Consider the following 11179-nt stretch of genomic DNA (forward strand, 5'->3'; position numbering starts at 1 on the left):
GAAATATGTCAATATTGTTCCTGAACAAACTTGCGCTCTATAAATTCTAAAGCTAAAATTGTTGAAATTTTGTCCATTTTGTCCTCTTTCTGAAAAAAGGATATAAAATCGGACTAGTTTATGACGTCATAAAAACAAAAATTGTTAATACACTGCTTTGACACTATAATATTTTCTGTTAAATTATATTTCTCATACAATTTATTGAATTCAGCACATTTCAGGAAGTTTTCAAAATATGACTTTTGTGGGGGCAAATATATGCAATATACCGCATATAGTTCTTTCAAATATTTGCCTTGTTTAGATTTCTATAGTGTGTGGAACTGTGGATAATTTTGAAACTGATCACTTTTATACCTTCATCTTTTTCATTTCAAGTTATTTTTTAAAAAGTGAGTCAAAATCCTATGTCAGATATTTTGGGGGTTTTTTTAGATGAAAAGTGTATATATATATCACTAAAAAGTTTCCCCAAAATTCATAGAAAAATTGCAAATATTAAAACATTTTTATTTCATAGATGCAACAAAACAAACTAGTATAAAAAATATACAATAAAAAGAATATGAACACATATTTTCTGAATGCACTGAATTCATATTACAAGACTGTTGCAAGATGGTTCATTCACTTGGAACATACCAATCAGTTTCCAATCATATATAAACAAATGATCATATTGAAGTTCACAGTGTCCCATATAATTAAGTTTAATAATTAACCGACCATTTCCTCTTTCACTGCTTGACTTCTGGTTGACCTCTAATGTGACTTTTAGTTGACCTTTGACCTGACTTCCAGTTGACCTCTGACCGGACTTTTGGTAACCTTCAGATTTCTGGTGGTGATGTGCCGTAGTCTTCATCTGTCTCTATCCCAACCTCATCCTACATAAGCAAATACAATGTCATTAACAATTTAACATCTGATTTTCACATACATGTATATAAATACTGGCAAGTTTTATTTCATTTCTTCTTTTGTAGTTCTAAGTTTTTTAACCACTGATTTACCATAACCCCTTCAAATGGAACATAGGCAAGTTCATAATTCATCTCATGTTACTTAATGAACACGAAAAAAAACAGAAGTCTCTGTCAAGACTGTAGCTCTACTGGTTTGTACTTATCAAAAACCATTGCACTATTTTATGTATCTTTGTGAAGTCTACTTGTGTGCCAACTTATTTTGAAATCAAACTAAAACTGTAGAAGGAGTAGCGTTTTAAAGGAATTTCACAGAAAATTCTATTTTTCGTAACCATGGTAACACTGTTCATCGAAATCAAAAACCTATGCATTATTCTATGTATCTTAGTGTATTCTACTTGTGTGCCAAGTAATATTGAAATCAGACCAAAACTGTAGAAGGAGTAGTGTTTTAAAGGAATTTCACAGAAAATTCTATTTTTAGTAACCATGGCAACATCGTTCATCAAAATCAAAAACCGATGCACTATTCTATGTATCTTAGTGTAGTCTACTTGTGTGCCAAGTTATATTGAAATCAGACCAAAACTGTAGAAGGAGTAGCATTTTAAAGGAATTTCACAGAAAATTCTATTTTCAGTAACCATGGCAACATCGTTCATCCAAATCAAAAACCGATGCACTATTTTATGTATCTTAGTGTAGTCTACTTGTGTGCCAAGTGATAATGAAATGAGACTAAAACTGTAGAAGGAGTAGCATTTTAAAGGAATTTCACAGAAAATTCTATTTTTAGTAACCATGGCAACACCGTTCATCGAAATCAAAAACCGATGCACTATTTTATGTATCTTAGTGTAGTCTACTTGTGTGCCAAGTTATATTGAAATCAGAGCAAAACTGTAGAAGGAGTAGCGTTTGAAAGGAATTTCACAGAAAATTCTATTTTTAGTAACCATGGCAACGCCGTTCATCGAAATTAAAAACCGATGCACTATTCTATCTATCTTAGTGTAGTCTACTTGTGTGCCAAGTAATATTGAAATCAGACTAAAATTGTAGGAGGAGTAGCGTTTTGAAAAATTGTTTACAGACAGACGGACAGACAGACAGACAGACGGACGCCGGACACATTACTATCGCATAAGCTCTTCTGGTCTCTGACCAGTAGAGCTAAAAACAGACAAGACATGCAAAAAAATGTACAAAAGAGATAACCTCTGAGTACCTATGTCAAATGCTGTTCTGAAAACCTGATGATGACTCTCTAGAACCACCCACAGGCCGGGACAGGTGCAATACATAGAATCACTACACTGTATTTCACCCACTCCAGCCTAAGGGAGGTCCAGTACAAAACAAACCATTTAAATACACTGATTTCAACCACTCTTGACTTTGGAAGGGGCCTCAAATAAAAACCACATCACACTATTCCAGTCTTGAAGGGGGTAATACAAAAAACCACTACAATGCTAAGGCCATGTAAAATTGAAATCTTGGTTCTCAGGCCCGCGCGCATCCATTTTGAGGTAGCTGCATTGCCGATTTTATTGTATTTTTGATAAAATAAAAAGTTGGTATTGCGGAGTCCAATCCGGGAAAAAAAATTCCGACCTCATTCGTTTCGTAGTTTAGTATTCAAATATCACTTCCGGTAGCCATTTACAATGAGATTTTGGCTACTTCGTTTGAAAATACATTCAAGGACATTACCTACGATGTTTACACGCTGTTAAGCAATGGATAAAGCAGAAATTTTGACCAGAAATGGAAAGTATATCAGTGATTAAAAAAATTATCTTTATGTTAAAGAAAATTCGAAAATCAAAATTAAAAAAATACCTCCCTCATCTACTTTATTGCCAATAAAATCATAAATAAAATGCCTCCCTCTCGCATCTGTTTTGGAGAAAATTGGCCTGAGAACCAGAGAATTAAATTTAGATAGCCTAACCATTCAAGCTTTATTGAGGTGCAACAAATAAACCTCTTTCTTGCATTATATCCATTTCAACCTTAATGAGCCTGGGGGTAGGGAAAGTTGGGGGTTTCTGAACAACAAAACCACAACACTTTATTTCAACCATTTAGGCCTTCGGATGGTTCAGCTCACAAAACCACTAGAGTACACTTTACACAATCAAAACCTTAGAGGAAGCTTTGAGGCATATTAATGAAACGATTCACTTTAGTTCTTTATGAAAAATTGAAAAATGAATTTGTCTGGACAATTCTAGCTGGGCAAGATTCTTAAATCTGAACATGTTTGGTAAAAGAAATTTGTCTGCAATATTCACTCGCTATGTCTGAGGGCCCCTATAAAAGCTGCTCACTTATAGTAACTGTTAGGTGTAACTGATAGTTCAGTTGTCGCCAGTGTTTAGGAGTGCATGCAACAAAGCACTCTGTATCGACAGAAAATAACTGTGTACTTATTCAACGGCAGGCGAGCAAGATTGCAAAGTTCAGTGCAGTATACAACAAACATAAATACATGGAACTGCAATAAAATAAATAAAGGCAAAGCAAGATCACAAGCACGAACACATCAATTCATGCCAAAACCCATGACAATAAAGCAGTCCGGTGTAATGAATGTGAAGGGTATACCCTGGTGTTGATATCATAGACTGTATAATTGAATATGGCGATTGCCTATTCATGAGTCCTGTTAAACTTTAATAAAATGTTTCAAAAACTTAATTACAATGAAACACACTAGAGATATACATTTCTAGGACTTACATATAACTGTTTCTTTGTCTTTGGGTAGCCTTCTAATATTGCTCCAAGAATATCATTACTCTGAAAAACATAGAGGATATTCATTGTATTGTTGATGGATAAGGAATTTATTTTATGAGTAAGACTTTCATAAAAATATATTTTCACAAGTGTTATAGCATGAAGCCAAGGGTATTTGTACAACAATCTGCATAAAAGGAAAAACAACTCAAGTTTTACTCTACTTCTGATATATTAAAGTCAGAGTTGTGGAAAACTGCCGGTCATGCCGGCAAAACCGACAATCAGACCAATTTTTTTTAGGTTAATATAATTCCAAAATGCATAAATGTTTTTAAAAATTACATTCACTATGCTGAATTAGTGTTGTCACCTGCCCAAAAGTGGACAGTATCAAGTAATGTTATAAATGCAAAATTAAAAGAAAACGGAAGAGGACTTGGAAATGGAGTCTGAATTTTGCATTATTTTTAACATGATTTATTAAATAGCTGTGTTATACAGTAAATAAATATTATGTTTTTTTTTTATTTTGCGACTTACTATTTCGGACCGACATAAATCACTTCGGACCGGCTTATTTTGTTTTCTTGCCAGTCCAAATGACTGGCTATCTGAAAAAGTTTTCCACAACTCTGTTAAAGTTGTGATAGAGTAATCACTTAAATAGAGGATATTCAATGTTTTGTAGTTGAATATGGAATTTATTTCACGAGTAGAACAGGAATTTTTTCTATTTTCACGAGTGTGAAGCATGTGTGAAAATATAAAAAATCCTGTTTCATGAGTGAAATAAATTCCATATTTAACTACAAATTATTGAATTTTCTGTTTATTACATTTTCGTTGATTTTCCCCGTTCCTCTGTCTTTTTCGTAACAGAGTGTCAAAGGCCATGATTTCATAGTAGAGCGGTTGAGACATCACGGGTTTAGCGATTGCAAGATAAACATGGATTTCAACAGCCTAATTGGAGAAACTTTGGCAATTTTGACTCAGTAAAGATTGTTAACTTGCTCTATCTTAAAACAGGTCAGGGATAATTTTATTTTTACAACACTCTTGGTGAAGGGAAGGAAAATCTCGAGTGCTACTGAACTATTGATACCCTTTCATACTGTGACAGTATATCACTTTTATTCAATGTCAGAATAAATTACAGTATTTCACTGCTGCAAATGTAGTTATTAACTTTTAAGATAATAATTAAAAATGTCAAGTAATTCTGTTGCTTTCAAAATTAAAATTCCAGTATCAAACACAATAAATCTCTAACTTACAATTCTCTTTCTTTTTCTCCACTCTTTGACATATTTTGTTCTTGCTGTGTAAATCTGTAAGGCATAAAACAATGCATTAAAACATAAAATCTTCACACAGATGAACGTCACTACCTAAAACAAAGATATCTTAAATACAAGAGACACATGAATGTAAACGTGATTTTGGAAATCCCGGCTACTCATTTTTTAAAATCTTTCAAATCCTTAAAGCGGACAATGTCAATAATTACAGTAACATTTTACCCTGTCTTTTTCTTCTGGCGACACAGTTTTTCCGCCCTCCATTAAAGTCTTCAACTTCCCTTTACATGCTTCACACTGAAAAGTATAAATAAAAGTAATTTTAGTCTTTGTAATAAATAGAGACACTCCATGAGTCAGTGGTTTTAGGTATTTCTGACTTTGCAGCATGGTTTGTCTGAATCATGACTGGATACATTAGGGGTGGGAGGATACACACATCTTGCGATACAATACATATCTCGATACATTGGCACGATACGATACATATCTCGATATTATGATAAATTATAAAACTACTGAAGTATTAGTATTTTATTTGTTTTTTTTGTCTTGACATTAAATCAACAAATTATTCTATATCAAATCATGTTTTCTTTGAAATTAATAATTGAAGTTCATCAATTTCATTGACTAAAACTTTACAAAAACAATAATACATACATACTATTACTTAGTATTACCAAATTACTATTCAGAAGTTGTTTACAAATAGTCTTGTTTTTCATCAGAGAACACTGACTAAAAATTCATTTAAAAAAACATCGATCACATTTACATTGTTATTAATTCATTGCTGAAAGTCTTGAGCCCAGTTGAGATTACAAAAAAGTATAGATGGACTAACAATAATATCAAATGTTCTGGAAACGATATTTTCTGTGTATAGCACGCATTTCATACTGAACTTTTCTTGTCTAATCTTCCGAGGTTGCTTAAAAGTGAAAACGTTTTACCCCTAACCAACGACTTATTTGCTCTAAAGTGTGTTTTCAATATCAACATCATTTCTTCAGGTACCTTCATTTTCAATTTTTGAATAGGTCGTTCTTGTATCGTTACGTACCGTTATTTGAATGCTTGTATCGTAAACAGTATCTTGGAGGAAAATATCGATATGTATCAGTGTATCGGTATATCGCCCCACCCCTAGGATACATGTACAAAGTATTAAAATAACTGAAAAGGTTCACCTAGGTTTAATTTGTCAGTATGATGCACGGTATAAAAATCTCTATTTTAGTTTGATAAATGGTTCAATGTTCAGTTCAGATTGTTCTTCAGTCAAGCTTGGCATTTGTAAACTCATACTACATAGCATTTAAAATAAATTTGACCTAGAAATATTGTTAGATCCCAGATCCCCGACGACCCTAAAATATATGAGCTGACCCTGCAAAATTAATTTGGCTACATCTTTCCAAAAGTAACAGTTTCACTAATAAAATTCTCAATTTTTATCACTCCTTTGTTTCATAAAATGTGCATCCTATACACATTAAGTAGAAAGATTTTCGCAGTGCTTTCCCCCGAAAAAAAAAAGGCAGCATGTTTGCCATAAAAATGTTAAAATGGAATAAAATGTTTCCCTGCCTACCTATTTTTTCTTCAGATTAGTATAGGACACACAATATTTATTCATCTTGGCCATTTTTATTTTAACATGTCAGCATTCAAAGTTTACTCATATAAAAAGTATGTTTATTTTATCAGCTGATATGTACAGACCTCGTCAGTTAACCGTTTCAGCTGTAGAACCGCCTCCTCTGTAGAGATAGAGCTGTTCAACCCTCTAAGTTCTATGAAAGAAATAAAGATTTCAAACCAACTTAACCTGACATTTTTTTTTATGGAATTTTTGCTTTACATTATGGACTGCAAGCATATTTTTCACATACAGTAAACAAATTGCTAGATCAGACATTCCAAGTAAATAAATCTTAAACTGAAAATTCTTTCTGTACATGTCCTTCACATGTCTGATGTTTTCCAAACATCAGACATGTTAAGACATGTTTTCAATCTTTCCAAAATTTTGCCAAAACAATCAATATAAAAATTTTTGTTTCTAGCTTGCTCTCACATTATTATTATTTTTTTTTTTTTGGTCTTTCAAAGCTAAAACATTGCATCTCTTAAATTTTTCATGTGATCATTTTCAAAAGATATATCAAATCTGATATATTAAAACTGACCAGCATCCAGTCGTTTCACTTGACTGTCCATGTCCTGACTCTGTGTGGATAATTCACCAATCCTAGCATCCATGTTCCGAATCTCATTATCATCAACATCAGGGAACTGGCCCTGAAAAAAATGTCATCTTGTACATAAGACTATCCACTTATTATATCATTTTGTGATATTCTGATAGAAATATGCTTATTAATATTAAGAATTTCTTGAAGATTTCCACAAAAAGATCTAACAATGCCATTAATATGAAATGCATGTCTTTATCTGTCCCTTGTGGTGGTTATGTTCCCCGTTTTCAATGCAGAGTGTAAAATTAAACTACAGTTTATGGTCCCTGATTCATACCTCATGAGGCTAACATAAGTTTGGCATTTCTGCCTGTCCCTTGAAATACTGTAGATTCCTTATTTTTCGCGAGTACTTATTATCGCGAATCTTCAACGTCAAATCGCAAGAAACAATTCGCGAATGGACGGTTGGTCAAGAGATTTTTCATAGATTTCAGCACTATAAAAATAAAGGCGAGTAATTTTATTTTGCGTGTGGTGCTTCTCGCGAAATTACGCGATAATAAATTCCACGCGTATATTTAGGAATCTACAGTAACTAACCTAACCTTTAATGGAAATTTGACTTGTTAACACTTATTTCTTTTCATTTACCTGATCTGCAACATACACCTTCTGCTTTCCATAAACTTTTTCTTTGATTTTTCCTCCCTCTGTCAAACTTTCACATGCCTTAACCACAGCCTGAAAGGAGAAACAAGATGTCATACATAAAACACTTAATTGTCCATATTTTTGAGAAATTAATTCGACATTTAGAACACATTTTAAAAAGTAAACTTAAAAGTTCTTGCATATGTTTAAGGAAAACACCAAAATACCTGACTTTTCATCAAACTATATGCAGGATGAATATCCAATTCAAATATATTCCAAGAAATGATGATATATTAATATATTACATCATTTGAATTTGAATTCCTGTTTGTCAAGGTACTTCGGACAGAGATTGTTTGAATCTGTATGATTTTAGTGCATTAATTGTTATATTAATTGACTTTATATATAGTAATTAATTGTTATTGTTTACAGAGTAGACACATAATATGGAGGCATATGCAAGGCCATAGAAACAAACCGTCTTGCCGTACTCCTTGTGTAGATTGTTGAAGATGTCCACAGCACTGTACGGTCTGTTCTGTCTATTCAGGTATTCCAGTACTGCTCTAGCAGCTAAATTATAAATAAAAAAAAGCTTAATAAAGCTATACATTGTATCAAACTATATTTCTGAATCAAGAGATAAAAGTGCTGGACCAGTGGACCTGGTAATATTCTTTAGATAAATTTTGAACTCTGTCCAGTATACTGTAATGCTTAAAATTTTGATTCTTTGCATAGGTAAAATATAATACATGTACATATTCATGTAAATCTTTTCATACCCCAAAAATCAAAATAAAAAGAACAACGTGGGACACTATTAGAGTGGCGGGTAGGGATGAGAATCTCAAATTAATTTTTTTCTGGCCATTTATCAACGATACAAGCACAAAGATGTCAATATCAACAATAATCCCCCGTTATCCTTGTTTTTGACTGATTTTTTTAAATTATCAAATCAAGTGCCCCCTACTGTTGTCGACTGAATAAATCGGAGGTTCAATATTGTTATTGTGTACAATGGTTTGGAAAGTGTAACTGTTATGCCTTGGTAGCTCAGTCAAAAATGTACCCAACAAGTCATGCTGGGGTCTCAGGTTCAATTCCCTGTTCAGCCATACTTTTACAGATTTGCAATCTAATTAAGATTAGATCCTTTAAACTCCTGTATTTTATTATGTCGCTGTCCTTACAGCGACATTACAAAATACAGGAGCTAAAGGATCAAATTTTAATTAGACTGACAGATTTGATGCCATTGACCACCCCTGGACTTGCAGGTGAAAGGCCTGCTAGGGCCATTAAGAACTTGGTTGTGTTTTCAAGGGCTAAGAAAATTTAAGGAGGGAGGAATGTTATGGTTTCGGCTGTGGATATCCGCTGGAGTAGCTCAGTAGAGCACCTGATTACAATGTACAGATAAGTGATGCAGGAGTAACCCTGTCTCAGTCCAGCCATTTATTTTCTCCTTTCCTGTTAGTGGCTGTTACTATTGTCTTTAAGAAAAAAAATTGTAAAAGCATTGCATTTCTTTTTGATTTAAGTGATTTTTCCCCCTCAAAATCAACAGTATGAAAAATTGGCCAATCGGTAAATATATAATTATTTTTTGAATATTTGCTTGTATTTAAACTTGTCTGTATCTTCAATTTAAAATCATTTTCAACATTTATCAGCCTTTTTACTCGTTTAATTGTCACAAGTGTGGAACTGAAGCTTGAGCCAGTGGCTGAAGCCAGTGAAGGTCAGATGTTTGGCACGACGCGCAGTCTATGCCAAAACAAGAATGAATCAACGTTGCTTTAAAGGGGTGCTTAAGGGATATCATGTCACAGTGTGATCAAATACAAACCACTTGCATCTTTGGATTTACTCATGTTCCTACATATCTACCACAACACGATTTCTGTTGTCCAATTGTCGTGTTCTGTCGTGTCGTTTTCGTTTAAAAATGGCGGGAATATTGAAGAGTTCTGTTAAGGGAAGTAACGCACCTGGTATTTATAGATAACTCGGTTAACGAATCATTCGGACGAGGTAGATTTTATTGATATAAATTGTAACCTCTGCAATAACAATGAACCTGGTAATGATTTCAATTACAATGTATTTATTTATTCTTCCTTTTTAAGACAGATATGTATACTTACAGTAGCATTAAACCATTATATCTTTTAATGATTAAAGGACAATCTATATTAAACTCATGATTTTTTTTTTTTTTTTTTTTTGAGTTTGAGAAAATAATATACAGCTAGAAGTGTAAACGAAATAATTTCATGATTAACTTCATCACTTTAATAAAGAAAATGTGTCTTTTTTATCCAGGAAAAATTCTCGAAGACAATGAATTAAGTAATGATAAAAAAAATGCTTTCTCTTATTCCTGAAAACGGAAAAAATACAAAACTTAAAACTACTCTATTTTGGTCTAGAACATCATGCTTAGAGTTCATGGATTTAATTTATATCATCATGTGATACAGTACAGATTTAAATATATATATTTTATGGTAAATGTTGGATCAAAGCATGACATAATCGATCGCTAAAATTACTTATGGATAACATTATAGGTACAATTTTCTAAGAAAAAAATCGCCACATTTGTGTTTCGCTAAAAATTCTTCTGATATGGAAATCAGTTGAGTCCAATCCCATATCTACGACGGCGTATTCGTGCCATATTGACAATGTAGAAAAAAAATTAAAATCGTTTGAACGATTTAAGAAAACGTTTATACAATATGTTAAATCGTTTGTACAATTTGTTAAATCGTTTGTACAATTTGTAAAATCGTTTGAACAATTTGTTAAATCGTTTGTACAATTTGTTTGTTAAATCGTTTGTACAATTTGTTAAACCGTTTGTACGATTTTTTAAAAAAAAATAGTTTGTACGATTTAGGAAATTGTTTGTACGATTTTTTAAAATCGTTTGAACAATTTAGGAAACCGTTTGTACTATTTTTTTTTAAAAATAGTTTGTATGATTTAGGAAATTGTTCGTACGATTTTTTAAATCGTTTGAACAATTTAGGAAATCATTTGTGCGATTTTCTAAATCATTTGTACGATTTTTTAAATCGTTTTGGGTACTACTAAACAGAGTACGATAGAGTACTTTAGAGTAAGTTAGAAAAATTGTGTAATTAATACAATTAGATTATTTATTTATGTATATACAGCATCATTAAACATTATTATAAAATAATATTGCAATATTTGTCTCAACTATTTGTTTTTTGCCGGTATTTTGACAAGAAAACAACATGATTGTATGAATATTGAATACCTATAAGATGCAATGTCTCAAAATAAAACACAA

The 11179-nt window shown here is 32.4% G+C and overlaps 1 protein-coding gene across 1 annotated transcript; it reads right to left on the reverse strand.

Moving 5' to 3' along the window:
- Nucleotides 1–497: 497 nt before the first annotated feature.
- LOC134239840 (homologous-pairing protein 2 homolog) lies at nucleotides 498–9831 on the reverse strand. The gene is made up of 9 exons (XM_062721971.1): nucleotides 9704–9831; nucleotides 8327–8421; nucleotides 7843–7932; nucleotides 7180–7291; nucleotides 6713–6783; nucleotides 5207–5281; nucleotides 4961–5014; nucleotides 3681–3740; nucleotides 498–890 (listed from the first exon to the last, which is right to left on the reverse strand). The coding sequence occupies exons 1-9, from the start codon at nucleotides 9726–9728 to the stop codon at nucleotides 834–836; spliced, it is 639 nt and encodes a 212-aa protein (XP_062577955.1). The 5' UTR covers nucleotides 9729–9831; the 3' UTR covers nucleotides 498–833.
- Between the last annotated feature and the right edge of the window lie 1348 nt (nucleotides 9832–11179).

This window comes from Saccostrea cucullata, unplaced genomic scaffold (assembly GCF_032062105.1).
Source record: "Saccostrea cucullata isolate Sc308-1 unplaced genomic scaffold, CSIRO_AGI_Scuc_v1 ctg20520, whole genome shotgun sequence".
In the NCBI taxonomy this organism is placed as follows: Eukaryota; Metazoa; Mollusca; class Bivalvia; order Ostreida; family Ostreidae; genus Saccostrea; species Saccostrea cuccullata.